At 41.9% G+C, this 20,234-nt stretch overlaps 1 protein-coding gene across 1 annotated transcript in view; it reads left to right on the forward strand.

Annotated features, from left to right (window-relative positions):
- The first annotated feature begins 445 nt into the window (after window positions 1-445).
- TBX20 (T-box transcription factor 20) overlaps window positions 446-20,234 on the forward strand; it is a 54,056-nt gene continuing 34,267 nt past the window's right edge. The window contains exons 1-5 of the mRNA XM_019655726.1: window positions 446-1,096; window positions 4,358-4,613; window positions 5,397-5,561; window positions 9,167-9,275; window positions 12,960-13,118. Of these exons, the coding sequence (XP_019511271.1) occupies window positions 970-1,096; window positions 4,358-4,613; window positions 5,397-5,561; window positions 9,167-9,275; window positions 12,960-13,118 (816 nt within the window). The 5' untranslated portion in view covers window positions 446-969. The remainder of the gene's footprint in view (window positions 1,097-4,357; window positions 4,614-5,396; window positions 5,562-9,166; window positions 9,276-12,959; window positions 13,119-20,234) is intronic.

Consider the following 20,234-nt stretch of genomic DNA (forward strand, 5'->3'; position numbering starts at 1 on the left):
TCCGCGGCGCCGTTTTCCGCTTTACTTAGCGCTCCCCAGCTTTCTTTTGGAACTCTGAATACCAGTTAAGAAAAAGAACGGAAGATGCGAGAACTCTCCCGAGTCTTCCTCTGGTCTAGGCTCACGCATTGCGCCACTCCCGGGATCCCCGGGTTTTAGGTCGCGACAAAAGGCTCCCTCCAGACAGCGCGCACCACCCTCCCTCCCCGGGACTGCAAGACTAGGATGGGGGGGCGTCCGCATCGGGTGCACCAGCCTTGTGGTGGCACCCCTTTCCCCCAACCCGTGCCAGGTTCGCAGCCCGCTGCGGCGCGAGGCCACGCGCGTGGCGCGCCCAGGGCGCGCCCTCCCGGCCTGGCCCCGCCCCGCCCGGCCCGGCGGCCCCGCCCCCGGCGTCGGAATCAGGAAGTGGTGACGTGCGGCGCTGACTGGCTGCCGGCCGCCGGGATCGCCGCCGCCGGCAAATTAAGGCGCAGGGCTGCGAGCGCCCGGGCGCAGTGTCTCCCGCGGCTTGCCGCGCTCCGGCGTCTCGGCGTCCGCCCCTTCTCAGCGGCGCGCCGCCGGTGCCCCGCAGCCTGCAGCCTGGGCCGTCCCCAGCGGGGGACGGGAGGAAGGACGCGGAGCGGGTGCTGTGGGACCCCCGGCCTTTGCGCAGCTGATGCTCGTCACCAGCGTCCAGCGGCGCAGACTGTGGCCCCGCGGAGCTCCCGGCTGCGCCTGCGGCTGGTCTTCTCCCGCCGTCTCCGGCCAGTTCGGAGCCTCTGCGGCTCGAGGGCTTTGCGGTGGGAGAGAGAAGCGAGGGCGGCGTGGAGCTCTTAGGAGGTTAGGGCTGGCTCCTCCGGGGTCCCCGGCCGCGCCGTGACTGCCCTCGGAAACTTTGCGCTGCGTCTCGGCCTTTGTCTCCCTTGGGGAAAGCTGGACAGCAGCTCGGCAGGCCCCGTGCCCCGCCAGGACCGCGCACCGGAGGCCATGGAGTTCACGGCGTCGCCCAAGCCCCAGCTCTCCTCCCGCGCCAACGCCTTCTCCATCGCCGCGCTCATGTCCAGCGGCGGTTCCAAGGAGAAGGAGGCCGCGGAGAACACCATCAAGCCCCTGGGTGAGTCGGGCTCCTGGCTGCCAGCGGTGGGCAGGAGCGGGATGCTGCGTCCCCTGGCTGCGGGGGGCTCCCGAGGGTGGCCTTCGTTCCCGGCTCGCGCGCGGCGCTTCCGACCCTCCGGCCATAGGCCCCACGTCGGGACGGGAGACTGATTCCTTTGGTCCCAAGTATTCTCTGGGAGTGTCATCGTCTGTTAAATACAACCGGTTTCGCATCTCGTATGTGCGCTAATCACCCCCCTTATTAGTCTAGAACCCCCATGTCAACTCGGACATATGGGGTTGTGGGTGTGTAACTTTGTTGGGATGAAAACATTCAGGGATAAATAATAAGACCCCTTTTAAGGCTCAACAGGACTTACAATGTGTGTAACACCTGCTTGTGCATTTGAAACCAAAGGGACTCTAAGCGACTTGACAAGAAACTAGTTTAATTTTGTTTTCCCTTTGACTTGATACACTGAACAGGGTCAGTTCCTTAAAATCACCGCGGTGGACTAAGCCAGTTCTTCCTGCATGAACCGTTTTCTTCACAGAAGCTCTAGACTTAATCAGTAAGACATCATTTTATAACTGCCGTCATTTTCAGCAGAGGTTGGCAAAAACGCGAGCCAGTAACCATTTCCCAAATTCCTCAACTTTTAGCTATACTGTTTGTTTAACAACCTTTACCATTTATAGAAGACACTAGGCTCGGAGTCGAGGGAGAAAAGGGACTGTGTTCCACTAGTCACAAGTGAATTGTGCGGGAAAGAAACTGCTGGGGATGTGGCTCCAAGCCCCTTGGCAATTGAGGGAGAAAGAAGTGTTCTCATCATCGCCCCTTGGGTTCCAGGGAAATAATTATTCCGTACTCTGATCTGGAAGCCCTAAAACCGTGAAAAACAGCAAACAGCAAACAGGATCATATTTCTTTTTTTAACTCTTCCCACTTTTTCCTTCCTCTCCTTCGTCCTTCACAACATCTTAACATCTCAGTTGAAAACAACAATATGAAAAATGCAGCATTAGATAACAAAAAATAAGGGGCCTGGGCAGAGAGAGGAGAGAGAATTCAAACCCCCGCAGCAACTCAGAACCAGGGCGAAAGAAGCCAGAGGGCCTCCTTAAACGTAACGCAAAAAGCCTCTCCTCCAAGGTTTTCCACTCCCCTCCCCTGGCTTTCCCGCCCACCCTCCCACCTAAAATCTAAACCTGCCAAAGAAATGGAAACAACCAATCAAACAAACCCAACTGTTTAGGGGAAAAAGGTAACCAATGTCCAAGTTATGTTTGGTGGGCTTCCCAACGTTATCCACTCCTGTTTAGGGGGCTTCCAAATTCTTTATAGATGGCCACACCACTGTTTGGTAGCTTGCAGGAAAAAAGGATTTCAGGTTAAAATTCCTGACAGAAGTACAGACAGCAGACTGGAAAACATACCAGCTTCAGCCCTATTGTCATTTCAATTTTGCTTCCTTGTCTATTTTTCTGAGGGGGAAAAAATCCCTTTATCTAAATTCTAAACTATAAAGCCATTCCCAGCTCACAAAACCACCACCCCCTTACCGCGCACACAGGGTTTGTAAGATGACTATCCCTCCCATGGCCTTTGAGATAGTCTCTCAAAGAATCAGAGGTATCTCCTTGTCCCTTTCAGAGGCCAGTTCAACAGAGAACAATTAGTGACTATAAGCCAAGGACTCTGGCAAGAAAAACACGTCATGCTTCTGTAGTACCTTGAAACCCTAGTGAGATGCTGAAGCAACTGTGGGGTGGGGGTCAAAAGTGTTTCATGATTGCCCACTTAAGCACATTCAGTCTGTGTAGAAGAACTGCTTCCGACCACTTCTTTAGCATTTCTTTGAAAAATATATATATTGAGATATAATTGGCATTTAACATTGTGTTAGAGCATTTCTATATCAATTTCTTCTTCCTCCACTTCCCAACCTTGACACACTTGTTAGTCTGGGGCTTTAAGGGCTAGCATTTTTCAATGGTCAGAAAATAAGAAAATTTCTAAGGCTACTTTTTCATTTCCTATTAAGACATTATGTGAATGTGCTTCTGAAAATGAGTAGAAAATAAGATTTTTGCCACATAGTATGCTCTCTTTCTTTGACTTTGAAAATATAAAGATAAGCTCATTATTTTGATAATTATTGATTTGGATTATTATTGTAAAAGAAGATAAAACAATTCTGTTTCCTACTTGCCTGCCCCAAATCAAGGAGAAACATGGGAAATAAAACATTTTATATGACATGTACATCATGTATAGGTACATACCTACATTTAAAACTTGCTTAAATTCCTTGAGGGCACTAAGAATAGTGTTGTTTGGAGATCAGTTTCACATTGTAGATTCAAGTAGTTTCTTTTTTAAGGGATGCAAGATAATTGGGGTAATTACAAAAGTCCCCCTGTATTCCATCAAAGTGACTGGTGTAGTCCCAGGCCCTTATCAGCGGTGGAGGGGAATGTTTGGTTCATAGGCAGTGGTATTCCAGCCTGACAGCGGATGGCAAAGCCTTCTCCCTACTTTAATATTCCTGCTAGCCTGGGTTTTGGGTTGTTTTTCTCACTTCCAGGACCTTTTTGTCCAGAAATGGCCCAGAAAGCACACTCCTGTCATTTAACAAGCTAAACGCTGGAGTCTTTCATAAGATCTCACGCTGGGAGGGATATTGTAAAAAAACGCCCCAATTTAACATTTTGAAGCCCAGGAAACTGAGAGCCAGGCAAAGAAGTTAAGTGATTTTTTAAAACCACTTCCTCACTCCCATCCACCTCCACCTTTCATTTTCTCCTAGGGAGAGAGGACTCCAGGAGGGAAGGGAAAATTCCTCTCGATGTGGGGAGGGTGCTAATGTCTTCACTCCCTAGAGAAAAGTCTCTCCTGGTTGTCACAGGAGCAGACCTGGCACCAGATCCCACAAGCTGAGCGTCTAGAACTTGGGAGGGATAACAATAGGAATACTTCGTGACCACTGCCACCCTTCCCTTTATCCGTAACTCCTTGCATGTTTGTTCTCTAAAATGGGTTTCAGGAACGGTAGTAACAAACGCTAGTTCTAGAACTCACTGGCTTGCTTCAGTAAGCAAGCAGTATTCCCTCGGAAATACCACGCCTGATTTATGTAATGGGTTCTTGCTGCCTTCATGGGGTTTCTGAGCTTAACTTTCCCACGGTCAACTCCAGGTACCTATTTTAGTTGTGCTGTTCTCCTTCCCGTGTCTTTGCCTGTCGGCGTTAGCTGTCATGCTTCCTCTCTTGCAGAACAATTTGTGGAGAAGTCGTCCTGCGCCCAGCCCCTCGGCGAGCTGACCAGCCTGGACGGTCACGGGGAGTTCGGTGGCAGCGGAGGCGCCAGCAGCCCATCCTCCTCGTCGCTGTGCACAGAGCCGCTGATCCCCACCACCCCCATCATTCCCAGCGAGGAAATGGCCAAAATTGCCTGCAGCCTGGAGACCAAGGAGCTCTGGGACAAATTCCACGAGCTGGGCACGGAGATGATCATCACCAAGTCTGGCAGGTAGTGGGGTCTGGGCAGGTGAGGAGTGGGGAGATGCGCATGGCACCCTGCCTGGCTTAGGACGTTTCCGGGAGTTAGGCGAATCCCCGCTGGTCCTGGGCACAGAGGAAACTTCGCTCCAGGAGGGCTTCTTTCCACCAACTGGCTTTTGGAAAGAGCTGCTCAGAGAGATGGCTAGGCGTTGGTTTCTGGAGATCCGCCCGTGGGAAGCCCCACCCCGACCTTGATGAGAAGGGCACAGGGTCCTGGGATCTCTGTCCCCTGCAGCCCGAGAGGGCTCGGGGTGCTGGGTCGGCATCTGGAGGGTAGGGAAACTCCAGACCAGCGTGCGGGGCTGGCGGCTGGGTCTTCGAGGGAGGCAGGTAGCTTTTTTTTTTTTTTAATCGGCCTCAATTTGTAGAAGCAGCCAGCTCCCATTAAAACTAAAACTAAAATCTGGCGGAAGGATGAAATTCGAAACGGCCACACTCTGGGTAGGCTGGAGCTCTGGCGCGGCGGCCCTTTAGCGCCGCAGCTGGGCAGGCAGGCAGCCGCGGGGGCGGGCGCCTGGTCGCTCCAGCTCTCAGGACTCTGGGAAATAGCCCCAGAGTCCCCGAAACCCACACCAAGAAGCTGGCTCTCGCTGTCTATGGCAGGAGCCAGTTTTCTCCCAGCAACACGAGGCAGTGGCACGATTCGGTCTGCGCCAGAGACCCCGGGTCGGAAGCATGTTGGGCTCGGTAATCGGGTCCGCTCCGCAGGCAGTGTGAGCACCTGCCGATTCTCTTTGTCTCCCTGTGTCAGGAGGATGTTTCCTACCATCCGGGTGTCATTTTCGGGTGTGGATCCGGAGGCCAAGTACATAGTCCTGATGGACATCGTCCCCGTGGACAACAAGAGGTACCGCTACGCCTACCACCGGTCCTCCTGGCTGGTGGCGGGCAAGGCGGACCCGCCGCTGCCAGCCAGGTGTGTGCCTCCAGATTTCCCCCCTGAGCCAAATGCATGCTCACCCTGCTGACAGAATGCCCTGCCCTGGTTGTGCCAATGTTAAGAAGGCCTGTTTTTAAAGCTGGGAGCTCTCCTAGCGGAACATTTCAAGCCCAGACGCCCCAGGACTGACTACAAAATATGCGCTAGTCCCTGAGAAAGACAGAGTTTGTGTCTCAACGGGGCATTGTCTTTAATTTTATCTATCCTCATATTTCATTTCAAAGTTTTTCTGATATTTCAGCTGGAATATTCGTTAGAAATCTGGATCCGATTCTTGTGACATCCATCATTTCTAGTTGGCTACAGACTGGATAAACCTACTGATGAAGTGGTTGCCTTAAAATCCTTTTTGGAAGAGTGCATTTGAGTAAAGTGGTTGCTTATAGGAAATATTTGTTAACAATGTGGTTATATCTGCACATAATACCTATCATTTTGGTAAACTGCGGTTGTTTTTGATCAGTGAAGGGCTCAGAGATTTTAAGTTAGAAAAGTAAACTCTATTTTTTCCCCTTTGTATAAGTTTAGTGGATGAATGTAATTCAACATCAGGGTAACATTCTTTTACACAAAATATTACTCGAGTAATATATTAGGGATCATTTATGTTTATCTTTGGCCTATTCACTGGTAATAATTGTTTTTCCAGAGAACCCTGTTTAAATATCACATGTAAACCTTTGTTGTTGCTGCTTTGCGCTTTGCCCAACTGAGCATTCTGGAAGAAAAAAGAACATGTATTCACCTATGTGAATAGTAATAGTTGAACTCACAGGAATCTAACTGCATACTTTAATACAAAAAAAGAATATTAGCTGACTTTACATTTAGGGCTCTGACAGCTTTTGTTCTATGACTGTCTAATTTTTGGAATTGATTGAAAGTTTATAGCAGAGCCAAGAATTTATTTAACTATACAGATTTAGGAACTTAGAAGTTATGGAGGGTTCTGTGTAAGTAATCTGGCCTGGAGTCTTAGTAAAGGCACAGAGCGACACAGACTATTGACGCATACAGTTCAGATAGAATATTGAGCTTACTTAGGAGTTAGTCATGTTCTTCCACTTACAGGGTGGTAGATACACTAGAGAAGAGATTAAAAGGAGCCTCTCAGAGGTTTCCATTCCCACAAGAGATTAGAAAGGACATCTTCCCAACCCTTCCAAATCAGTATATTTAAAACATATTAAATAACAGTCAGCACTAAGAAAAAAATTGTCACTCAATTTTTAAAACTGAACAAGATCGACCAGTTTATAACAGATATTAAAATGAATATAGTTAGTCTTCAGTACTATTTACTATTAAATAGCTGATTCACTTTACTTTAGAGCTTTTTGGATACAAACAGGGAGAGAAAGGGAGTTTTAGCAGATTCCGAACTATTTTTACAAACAAACCCTCTTTTTTTTTTTTTTCTCCCTTCCATGTCTTTGCTCTAAGAAGTTAATCGCTATCTGAATGTATGGGGAACTGGTGCAGGCCAGCAGGACTTTTGGAATATGACATGCCTTGTTTATGTTACTAATCTGTTCTGGTTGGAGAAAGAAAGCACGTACCAATACACTATCTTAGCTGAAGCATGTTTAAGCTATTGCTGGAATTTTAAGTCCCAGAAGACGTGAGGGAGGAGGGGCTTCCTGGATGCTTTTTCATTCATCCTAGCTCAGCTTATTTCTGTTAATATTAGATAAAAATGTTTAGTGCACTACAGGATAAAAACATTCTAGATAATTTAAGCAGCTATTCTTTATTATTATTAAAAAGAAATAATGCTGTATTTTCTAGCTCCATAAAAGGAAGGTGAGGAACTAGGTAGGTGATCATTTTTGTACTGAGGGTGGAAATTCCTTGCGGTTCTAGCTCTCTCAGGTATTTTATTTCAGACCGTGCTTCATTAGTTAGTTGTTCCTAATTAGAAGAAATAATGCTTGACGACATCATTTGATCATAATAATGGGCAAGACATTATACATGATCTAAAATAATGCTATATTTCCATAGAGGACATTTCCTTTTCTTTAAAGTAATTGATATTTAAGTAAGTTAATCTTTATTAAAGTGATTACATGTGGTGAATTGATACTTAAAGAGAGAACATTTCATTAGCTTCTAGGACTTTAAATATTTCTGAACCCTTTTTGGCAGGGTGGGTAGGCCGTGGTGTTGATCCTTAAAACCATGGCACCTATAAACTTATAGGCTTGGAGGAGTGACACTTGATAAACTATTATGGTTGTGTCATCAAAGAATATTTCAATTGAAAGGCAATTTGGAGTATGCCTCCTAAAAAAAAAAAATCAACAAACAGGCAGACAAACGCCTAAAGCCTTTAAAGTTCTTGGAATGGGCCCAGTAAGAATCTTTAGTGCTGTCAGCCATTTTTTGTGCTTTGCTTCTGGTGGGCTTTGTTTCAGCACGTGCATCAAGCTCTTCTGGTCCTCTGTGTGACAAACCATGGCACAGACTTCTTGTTCTTTACATAAATATTGCAAGGAAAGGTTTTGTGAAAATTTTTCCTTGCCTTTGCCCCAATCATAATATTTACATTTAATTATAGTTATACGGACCCTATACAAAATTTAGATATAAGCAACCTGTTTCATGGATAAAGGAATTTGTCATTGAAATTGACAAGTATTGTCACATACTGAATCGAGGATATTTCCTGCCCCTTATTAGTTCTATAATCTACCCCCGACTTCAGTAAAGCTCATGTCAAGTGGATACCAGGATTGGGATTTATAAAGAACTGTACTTAGTGTGATACTCGCAGGTAGAACAAACGGCCTGCATTTAACTGTGAGTAAAGATTGCCTTGCACATAGCAGCTGATCAATAGATGATAGATGCTCGATAAATACATTTTTTTCTCATCAAAGCTTTATTTCATTTTATTTTTTTGCTTTGACTGTTTACAAATAAATACATTGAATAATTTGATGCTTACCCAACTTGTTTTCACATTTATTTAGTGAGCAATTATCTAGATGATGGTAAAAGTAATAGTGTTTCAGGTACTGAGAAGAGCAACAGACTCTAATCTATGGGCTATTAGAAGAGCCCCAGGTCACTGTGTTAAAGTTACTCTGTCTTGTATTTATAAAGAACACAAACTTTAAATTCAGTCACCTTCAAGTTTAAATTAATGGATTTTCTAGAATCGTTTTCTTTTTTAAATTCTTGGTCTTCATCGCTTTTTAGCAGTGCTTATACTAGGAACTCATGCGCTTAGTATAATCTAGTCTTTCTTTTGAAAATGCTTATAACAAGGTTTTGTATTTGGCAGAAGTAGCCCAGCTGTCTATTGGTAGAAAACAATCCCACCGTTAAAAAATAGCTAGATCATAAAAATAGGGTAATAGAAAATTTGTTCAGTATTACCCATTTTAGGTTATTGGTACATGGTGAACACATTTCCATGTTTTTGAATTATTTTGCTATTGCCGTATTATTAGATTTGACATGCTATGCGGACATAAAATTCACCATTAATATCCTTTAAAAGCAGAACATTTTATACCCCTCAGAGAACAGAGTTTTTAAAAAAGTCTCAATAAAATTTCTCATCATTTTCTTAGGCTGTATGTGCACCCAGACTCTCCTTTTACTGGAGAGCAGCTACTCAAACAGATGGTGTCTTTTGAAAAGGTGAAACTCACCAACAATGAACTAGATCAACATGGCCATGTAAGTACAATGCCTGGGGCTCCGTAGATTCCCCCTGGGGTGGAACTGAGAAGTCACAACTCCCTCTAAGCTTCTTCCTCCTCCCCCTCTGCCCCTCCCACCCGCTATATCAGAATCATCCTATGAGAACGTTGATGTATTCTTCAGGGAATCTTGGCCGCTATGGTCAAGAGGCTATTTACAGGGATGCTGTGTGTCATTTGTGTGCAAGAGGGCTGGGGGCCTTCAGCACCATGGATTTCCTAAGATACCAGCAACTGCTTTTCCACCTGCACAACTAAACAAAGGGAACGTGCATTTTGCAGGCTGCTACAGTTCGTTTTGGGTTAAACATCTAAATTCTGTCAGTGGTATATCAGATGACACAGCAGGGAATGGGGCTGAGACCTGTTGTGGGGGGGTTTTCCAGAGTATGTTCTATAGAAGGCATTCATGTGAGATGCAGTGGAACAAAGGGGTTTCATGTCCAGATAAATCTGGGGCACTGCTGTTTACTCATTACATATCCCCTTTTAGAGAGTCTTATGAATGCTAAAGCACAGAGGAGTCTTGCAATTAAAAACAAAACAATTTGATTTTGTGTCAATAAGGAATTCATCAAAATGTGGAAGAAAGAGAAACTGGAATTCTGAGCTCTTATCAAATAGTTACTAGAACAAATAGCCACTGCTGACCGCAAGCCTTTGCACATTTGATAAGATTGCTTTTTAAGGAGCTATCTGTGATGTCATTCCATGCTCTTAAATAAAGATTTACATAAAAATCCTGTTTTAGATTTTATGCTAAGAAAACCTTAGACTTGTGTACTTTTTTTTTTTTTTGCATACTTCTTTTTGATGAAGAGAATACTGTTTCTTTTTTGCTTTGGTTTCCGGAAAGCACATTGGTCTTTTTATGGTTGCTTTCCTTGGCTTAGAAATTCTGATATAAATATTCTCTCTCTCATCCCCTTTATGAAAGCTGTCTTTTACATAAGGTTTTCATTTTTATTGGATCTATGCAATTTAGAAGAGTTTCAAAACTTTTTTCAAAAAAGATGGTTATAAGTAGATGTTATATTAGAGAGTTCTAGACATGGTTTCAAATGGTTGGATTGAACCTGAAACCAAATAAATCATTTCAGGCATTGCTGCCATCCATTTACCCACAGGAGTCCTTGTTTATCACAACTATGTCAGAGTAACCAGGTTAACTCATGACTGCTGGTGGTACCATTGAGATGTTCAAAGCAGGTTAACAGATTTCTGTTATTTTATGTGTTGGAAATGATAAACTGACCTTTAATTTTAAGGAGGTTGGCATATTTTTTTAGGTTAAAATTTATGACGTGTCTGAGAGACGTTTTCTGTAGGTCAGTGATCATTCTTTTTTTGTTTGTTGGTTTTTGGTTTTTTAGCTGAGCCATCCTGCCACCTGTTGGCAGCTCAGTGGCAGCTCAGCTCGGGCCAGGAATCGAACCAGCGACCCTGTTGCTCAGAGCTTGCACTCTTGAGAGAGCCCTTAACCAACTGAGCCACTCGGCCGGCCAAGTGATCATTCTTAATGTCATTTATATAAACTTTCTTGGGTTATACTGAAATATCTGCAGGGAGAAATGAAAATTTTTAATGGTTCTGGTATTTTCCATATGTAAAGCTTTTAGAAGAACTGGGTCTTTCCAGAAAGACCTGCGAGTTCATTCTAATATCAACTGTTCAGAATTTGATATGTTTTCTTTTTATCACCAGCTTTATGGGTGGGAATATCACCAGGCTGTATTTCAGGAGCTCCGGGTTCCAGTCTGATTGTGCCAAGATTAGACTTTGACAAATTGTTTAGTTTTACATGGTGGTTAATATCCATTTTAGTTTTAAATTTTTATTATTTAATATAACTCATTGTCATCAGAAATAGTGTGTTCTGAAAACTGCAAGGAAAGATTTTTAGATCCTATGTTGTTTAGCCATGTTCTCTGAATTAGACCTGAAAAAGCCCCTCTTACTGATGCATTTTTCGTGTCATAATAGGAAAAATTCTTACTTCCAGGAATTTATTTCTTTGAGGAAGCAGAGTCCACGTGTCTATTAGTCTCCCTTAGCGCCATGATGGCTTGAGCAGAGAGTCAGGGAGCCCTGGGGTCTGATATTCAGTCTGGGGTCTGAGTCTGTCCCTTTTCCAAAGGAAATTGACCTTGGGTGGGTAAGTAGGAGAGAGGGCACCTTATTTAAAGCTTAGGGCTTTTCCTGTGTGTGTGTGTGTGTGTGTGTGTGTGTGTGTGTGTGTGTGTGTGTGTGTGTTTTAGGAGGCAAATGTTTTATATCTTGTGTCACTTCAAGTTTATTCCAGTTTTATAACCGAGCATAGATATCCTGAACTCCCCGGAATACATACATTATACAAAGAGATGACTTTTTTTAAAGTTCATTTCAGTTCCTCTGAAGCTTGTATTTGTTTGTTATTCCTATTCAGGTTTGGGATCATAAAAAGGTGGCGTGTACAAAATTCAATACCAGTGAATGCTCTGTAACTTTAACTTGGCTTACATCTCAGCACAGAGAGAGATTGATTCTGTATCCATTATCTATTGCACAGTGACTAGGATTTGACTCTGTTAAGCCAACCAGCAGGAACACTCATCTACCACACCCACATTAGCCAAGAAAACAAGGGAGCCATCAGTTTTCTGTCCAACACTGCGTGCCATTGAACCTGGTCCTGCCACAGTGTTTATGAAACACGCCCCCTGAGAGCCAGGCTCTCTGCTAGGCCCTTGGGGTGAAGGGCATACAGTGTCATCCCAGGAAAGACATACCTAATTGTGCAGATTTAGGTAGCTGCCTGGGTGGCAGCAGGGGAAGATGTAGAAAACGTTTTATATCTGAAAGTGAATTTAGTTGCTCCGATTTCATAACGGCAAATTATTCTATTTTATTTAAAAGATATATGAAAAGGTACCCTTGTCAACCAGTGTATGCTTCTGATTTCTGAGAATTGGGCAACTTTTATTAGCCATGAAATGGGAGGTGGTCACCACTCTCATTCATGTTTAGTTTTTAACTGGAAATCAGGAATCAGCGAAGCTGTCAGAAACAGCAACAACAATAATAATACAGTTCATATTTACTGGGCTCTTCCTGTTTGCATTGTGATTGACAAGTATTACATCACCTAATCTTCACTACAACCTTATGAGGTGAATACTGTTTTTGCATCACTTGCCCCAAGATTAAAAGGGCTAGAAATTAGCAGATTCAGTATTATCACAAGGCCTGCCTTTCTAAATTGTTTTATCCTCCCATAAATAACAGCCTGTCGCCCTAGAATATATAATTTCTTACTTTAGAAAATTTAAACATACACCTCATGGCCTAACGAGATTCACAAACAAAAAATGTTTTAAATACTTGATTTAAAAAAATATATAAACTTATCATCCAGATGACTTTTCCCCCAGCATTTTAGAAAGGATACTTGAAAGGGCCTGTATGATTTACAGCCGTTTGGGTAAAATGTGCTTCACAAGGATGACTCTGCAGTCTCTTGTGCAGATGATTTGCTCTAAGCATGAAAAACATAGATCCTAGTCTTGAAACTGAATTTGAATCTGTGGATTTTGTGGTTCTTTCTTTGACTTATTGTATGTACTTTGGCCTGGTTAGCAATATAAATCCTTAAAATTCCATACTCCCCATTTCTTTGTGGTAGATAATTTTGAACTCAATGCATAAGTACCAGCCACGGGTGCATATCATTAAGAAGAAAGACCACACGGCCTCACTGCTCAACCTGAAGTCTGAAGAATTCAGAACGTTCATCTTCCCCGAGACAGTTTTCACGGCAGTCACTGCCTATCAGAATCAGCTGGTAAGTGCACTGTTCACAATTCATTTCCGAAATCAGGTAAGGATGGAAGAGGTTCTTTCATTTTCTTGGAGAGAAGGGCTATCTCAGTACTGACAACAGAAGTTCACTTTGGAGAAAGCTGCTAAGTACCAGCCCCAGGACCTGTACACATGTTGAGTGACTATGGCTCAAGGTTATGAAGGTCTGTATTACACCGTCTGTTCTAGAATCTTCATACTCCTGGTCAGGTTGTTCACTGCCCACTCTCCCACCCAAACCTGCCCCTATCTGGCTTCCCAAAATTTTCAAGAGAATTACCAGCTTCCTTTTCCTCTTCCTATTAGAACCTCATAATGTACATAACCATACTCGCGTTGTTCTGTAAAATTTAGAAGTTCAGTTTTTCTGTTAAATTCGTACACATATTCTAGCCAACTGCTCAAACTACTGACATTTTGGATATTTTGTGATGCTTATTCAGCTGTAATTTAGTAAAATGATTTTAAATGTCTAGTATGTAAGCAGTTTGTGCTTAATTAATATCAAGGTATCTAATTTATAATTTTGAGTTATATATTTTCTACTTTCTGTTGTACATTCACATTTAAAATTTATGCATTTCTTCACCCATAAGGTTTAGTTCAGTTCAATAAATGTCTATCAAAGTCTTACTAAGGACTGGGTGCTGTTGGATACGTCCCCATGCATTTTCTTCTTTCGTGGTCAGCATAACCTTAAAGAGTGGGGATAACAGTAACATTCCACAGTGAGGAAGCTAAAGCTAGGAGAGGACAAATACCTCTACCATAGTGAGGAAAGACCAGAAGCAGAATTCCTTTTGATACGCTTTAATAAAAGGAAGTCACATTGTCGGACTACTTGACAGATTCAGTTGTTTGTATCTTGCTTTTATTTGATTAGTTATGGGTAACCAGGGGTATCGCTGTGCTCTTGTCTTGATGTTACATTTTGGGTTCTGAGTGAGTAACTCTTAGGTGCTGCCCTATGGATGGCTCAGGGTCCAGAGGGGGATGGACAACCAGAGGAGACAGGGTTTTGTTTTTCAGGAAAAGCAGTGTGACAAATCCCAGGTAGCCCACACAAATAAAGAAATGGAAGCCCAGAGAAGGGATGTGGGCCATTGGCTGGAGTGGCTGTGTGTCTGTAAGGTGTAAGCATCTATAATTTCTGTACGATTTGAGTAGCTTTCACTTCACCACTGTGACTGCCGTTTTCCCTACGTGGAAGCTGGGGCTAAGAGCTGCCCAGACCATCTTAGGGAATTCCTATGAGGATCAAATGAATTGCTGGGAGGAAACATGCCTTTGGAACCCGTAAGGTGGCCTATGAATAAGGCACGTGGTTATCATTGGACTGTCTCTGAAATGACCAAAAACGATCTGTCACCATTTGGATTTTAAAATGTTAGTGACATATTTTTTTAATGAGATAAATGAATGCAAAAATGTTATTATACTAAACATCTTAAAGTATAAAAACAAAGTATTATAACTTTTGAATGATCTCCAAGATAACAACACAGGAGTGGGAACATTCAGAGAATGCCCAAGCTGAAAGCCTGGGTGTAGATCGAAGCCCACAAAGGCCTAAAACACTAATGCTATTTCTCTGAGAAGTTGGGACATTAACCCCAACAATCCCATTTTTTAATTTTTTGAGGACACAGGAAATGCAGATATCGTAGATTCAGAAAAGATTCTCGAGACATTCATTTTACACTAATTGTATTTGTAGCTCTTACATTATAAAACATTAGATTTATACTAATATAAGAATAATGCTTGAGGTTTGAGAATGAAATAAAAACCTGCCGTGTGGAAACTTCATTGTTGTTACCAGAATTCTCTGTAAAGAGAACCAAAGCAAGAATAGCTGAATTGGTGTTTTTAGGGAAGATTACAGATAGAACAAAATTAAAGGAAGTTTCTAAGTATAACGCCTTCAATTGGGTTTAATAGGTGAAGGAGCAATCCTGACTAAAGATTGGCAGGACCTCCCAGATCATGGTACTCTAGAATAGGAGATTGTTATCTACATAATTATAAAGATAGCTAATATTTGGGTATGTACTGTGTGCAAGGCACCATTTAAAGTGCATTGTGTTATTTAACCTTCATAATGATACTGTGTGATAGGAACAACAGTATTTTTATGTCACATTTTACAGCTGGGAAAATTAGGCTCAGAGTTAAATAGCTCACCCAAGGTGACCTTGTTGCCCCCACTACAAATTTGAATCCAGATGGTTAGGTTCAAAAGTCAGTGTCCTTGGGCCAGCCAAGTGGCTCAGTTGGTTAAGAGCTAGCTTAAGAGCGTGAGCTCTGAGCAACAGGGCCGCTGGTTTGATTCCCACATGGGCCAGTGATGCTGCACCCAAGTTGAGCTGTCGCTGAGCTGCCAACAGGTGGCAGGATGGCTCAGCTGGTGTAATGACAAGACTGCCTGTTCGATGGTGGGCTATGCCCACCCTCAACTAAGACTGAACTTGGCACCTTGAGCTGAGCTGCTGCCTGGATGGTTCAGTGGATAGAGCGTGCACTCTTAACAAGGCTGCTGGTTCGACTTCTGCATGGGATGGTGGCTATGCACACCCGCAACTAAGATTGAACACAGCACCTTGAGCTTAGAGGCCATGAGCTGCCGATGGGCAGCCAGATGGCGACTGGCGCCCTCCACAACGAAGATTTAAGAACAACTTGGCTGGTCCCCTTCCCCAATTCCCCAACACTGTTCCCCTCCCCCAATTCCCCAATAAAATCTTTAAAAAAAAAGGTCAGTGTCCTTAACCTCTAAGCTTTGGGTACCTGCTGTCCTCTCAGCACGTGACCCTGATGGACTCTGAGACACCCTTTTTAGAGGATTTCAACAATTTATATTCTTTTTTTTTTCTTTTCAACAAGTGCTCACTGCTTATCTGCTGTGTGCAGGGAGCTGTTCACACTGTACAACAGCCAGTGTAACGAGATGGTGACCTAGACTGGTGGTCAGAATATCTACGAGCACTAGCTGCATCTAATAGGAACTATATGTTTTAATGACATGATCTCAATTAAGTGTTCTTTCCCACTCAAATTTTTACTTAGAAAATTGTCAAATATCTAAACGTTAAACAAATGATAAAATGAATCCCATGTACTCTCCACCCAGATTCAAAAATTAACATTTTGACATATTGGCTTTACCTCCCCTGCCCCATTTCTCTATCTCTGTGGGTATCTATATGTTCCCCCTTCCCTTAATCATTGGAAACGAAGTTGCATGCACTTGTAAATACTTTGTCAAATGTATACTGACAATCAGAATATGATTTTTGTAACCATCATATCTTTATCACAGCGAAGAAAATTAATAAGAATATTCCTTAATATCACCTAAAATTCAGTTCATATTAAAATGTTCAGGGTGAATCAACAAATACCTTTTATAATCATTTTTCCCCTCTGAACTAGGGTCCAACTATAAAGCTCATGGTTTGGATCTATTACTTTTAATTTAGAAAAATCTCTCTACATTTTTTCTCAATATGTCATTTAATTCTGACACCAATCCCCTGAAGAAGGCCCCATAAGCCCCATTTTACAGATGAAGAAACTGAGGTGCACAGTACTTAATACACTTGTCCAACGTCACAAAACTGGTGACAGACCATCTTCTGGGTGTTAATTCCTCCTTTTTGGTGGCATCGTGTTAGATTGCAGGGCCAAGGAAGTTACCACTGACAATGTTAAGGTTTGGGAACCAAATTTGAAAATGTTGCCAAATTAAAATAGTTTATTTCTATAGATCCATCTTTAAAACCATAATCCCTAGCATAATACCAACATTAAATTCAACTAATAGTCAACCATTTGATTTGGTATACTAATTAGCCAGTTTTGAAATGGTTTATAAACCTCATAAGACTAATCAAAATTCATGTTCAATACACATATAGGGTGAATAAGTCAATTTGGGGGTTAGTATTTTCATTAGTCTTATACAATTTTCTAAAGTTCTCCTTGATTCTTTCTATACCTCCCCACATCTACTGCTTTTTCATTATTACATCATATTTGTGTGCTGACTTTCCTACAGCAAACATATAATAAAATAAATATATAGGAAATAAATTAAGTATGTTTTAAATATAATATAAGTATTATAATTTTTTCATGCACAAAGAACAGGGAAAAGAGGGGAAGAAAATGTAAAAGTCACGTTCAGGATCACCTTCATTTCTGTTAAACTTTAGATAGGACTGCTATTTTTATATCTATTAAAAGGCAAATCAAAATTTCCAGTAGGATTTGTGAAAAAGCTTCCCAGTTATTGTGGCTGGTAGTTCTCTTTATAAGTAATGAAAATGGGACTTTTTTGCTATTTTTTTTCCTCTGGTTTTGGCAAGGAAATGATTGCATTTGTCTACATTATTAGATAAAAGCTAAATACATTACACTTTCAACAAACTGTTTTATAATTTAAGATTTAAAGGTCATACATTGTTTTTGTGCAGGCAGCCCACTGCTGTAGAGTTGAAGTGTAGGTCAGGTTTCATTTTTAAATGCCTTTGGACAGATCCTTTCCTGATAATTGGAGAAATGGTCTCTGAGGGCCAATTTCACCTTGTGGCTGGGAACTTCAGCTATATTCAGGGACCAGTGATGGAATAATAACCCCTGGGAAGGTCCCCTTCTCTTTGATGCAACTGGAAGTGTCAAAAATCTGCCCTCCGGTTACGCCTCCATTTCTCTATAGATACAGAAGATGTTCAAAGTGTGAGTTTTTTGGTTAGAACATGTATTGTGTTGTGTATTATTAAGACAATACATGAACAAATTGGTATATTTTGGCCGGAATTAGTCAGTCATTTGCATACATGTAAACACACACTGAATTACAGATTTTTAAATCACGTACTGCTGTTCTTACTTGTTAATACTTTTTTTTTCTCATGAAATGAAAAACACTGCTGCTTTTAAAATTTGCTTTTGAACTATAAGCCATACTGGTGGTTTGGCTTATACAACTTTCTCAACATATTGTTTGGTGGTTGACTATTTTTGGGTTCTTCTTTTGGTGTTACCTTTGACACAAGTGATATCGTTCTACAGTGTTACAAGCTGTAGACGGTTTGTATTAGGGAACAAACGAAATGATGGCCAACTGAAATCACGTTCTATAACCTGGGTCCCGTCTTTCCTCAGTTCTCAGATGTGCAACCTCTTCAGGTGTCCCAAATTTCATGAAAGGATGTAAAACTGTATCTTCAGAAATGAATTCCTTTCTATGTAATGACTGGTTTTTATTTATATATCCATGGAAAAAAAAATCCATGCCTGACCTTGAAAAATGCATGATTACCTAGTGTGTTAAAATTTTTCTATTTAAAAAAAATGTTTATTTTGAGATAGAAAACAAAATAAAATACTTTTTAATGTAAACTCAAGAAGTGTTTCACCTAGTCAATAATTGGTAAAGAAGATGAAATCATATTTCTGACTGCTTGCTCTTGAAGCAAAGCTCCACAAATGTTTCTGGGTGCTTACTGTTGACACCTCCAATGGATTCAGAAGCTGGTGACATCAGAGGGCACAGTGGGCTCATCAAGAATTTTAAGCCATGGTCCCTGTGCTGCTAATCAGTACTCCTAATGAATACTTGAATGGGTGTTACTCAAGATTGTAGTGTTAATCCGGGCCCCCCATATCATTTTAGTAATAAGAGATCCACTCAGCTTTTTTCCTCTGACTTCCAAAAGCAGTTATTTTCTCTGGAATTAGATAAAATGGTCCGTAGAGAAAGTAAATACCTAGTTATTGTATTGAGCTCCTTTTTGAATTAGCACACTCAAGTTAAATTATTGCTATAACCAATTGGTTAGTCTAGGTGTATGAGAGCCTCTTGTTCTATTCTCTAAACTTTCCTATGGTCTGAAATTCTATCAAAATATAAAGGAAAAAAGTTACCATTGATACTCCTGGGGCTTATGAAAGAGGAACTTTAAACATATTGGAAGTAGAAAATTCTAAGAATGAAAGAAAATTCCAAAGAAATCTGAAAATTGGTGTTGCATTTAATTCACTTCCTCATTCAAAGTTATGGCAGTAATATTAGATATAGTGACACATCAGTTGAACAACACACACACGTGTTGAGAGTATTTATTCTCTATGACAACTCTAGAGCATCACATTTTGAGTCAACAGTCTTTACCTTTTGGAAATAAGAAAACCAACAAATACAATTTTCAAAATCCTTTTCAGGGACCAAGTGGATCAGAAGTACTTCTTTGATCATTATAATACATAGATAATACTTCCTATCCTTTTTGTTTATAAATACTCAATGCTTCATATGGTTCACATTTCAGAGGGATGACTGTAAAAGGATTTCTTTCAAAGTCCTTAGTTTTTCCAGCAGATAGGTTATCTGCCATTGCCTCCAGAAAATTTTATTCATAGGCAAATCCATTTACTTTTTTTTTCAATTAAAGTTTATTGGGGTGACAATGGTTAGTAAACTTACATAGGTGTCAAGGGTACAATTCTGTAATCCATCATCTATATATCACATTGTGTGCTCACCACCCAGAGTCAGTTCTCCTTCCATCACCATATGTTTGATCCCTTTTACCCTCATCTACCACCCCCTCCCCCCCTTACCCTCTGGTAACCAGTAAACTATTGTGTGTGTCAGTGAGTTTTTGTTCCTTCATTTGTTTGTCTTGTCCCTTTGTTGCTTTCAGTTTTGTATCCCACATTTTAACTGTATCAGTGGGCTTATAGGAACTGAGCTTAAAAGAGCCCTAACTTTATTAATCTGCCTCACAGTTTCAGTTTGAAATTTTCATCTGGGTTTGGCTCACCCTGAATGCCACTAACGCTGCAGAGGGTGTAGTGCCACCCTCTTTAGGGCACTTAAATCACTTCCAATTCTGATCAGCTGTGTACCCCTCTGCCAGCCCATGGAATTTGAAGCCCCATTAGGACAGGCGCCGTGTGTTCTTGATCTTTGCACCATCCAGCATTTAGCAGAGGGCATGATAAGTAAGTAATCCTCATTAACTATTAGGCAGTCGGGAAAGTCGTGATGCAGTTTTGCATTGAGAACCAGAAAAATACGTCATGACTTTCCCGA

This window comes from Hipposideros armiger, unplaced genomic scaffold, assembly GCF_001890085.2.
Source record: "Hipposideros armiger isolate ML-2016 unplaced genomic scaffold, ASM189008v1 scaffold_244, whole genome shotgun sequence".
NCBI lineage: Eukaryota > Metazoa > Chordata > Mammalia > Chiroptera > Hipposideridae > Hipposideros > Hipposideros armiger.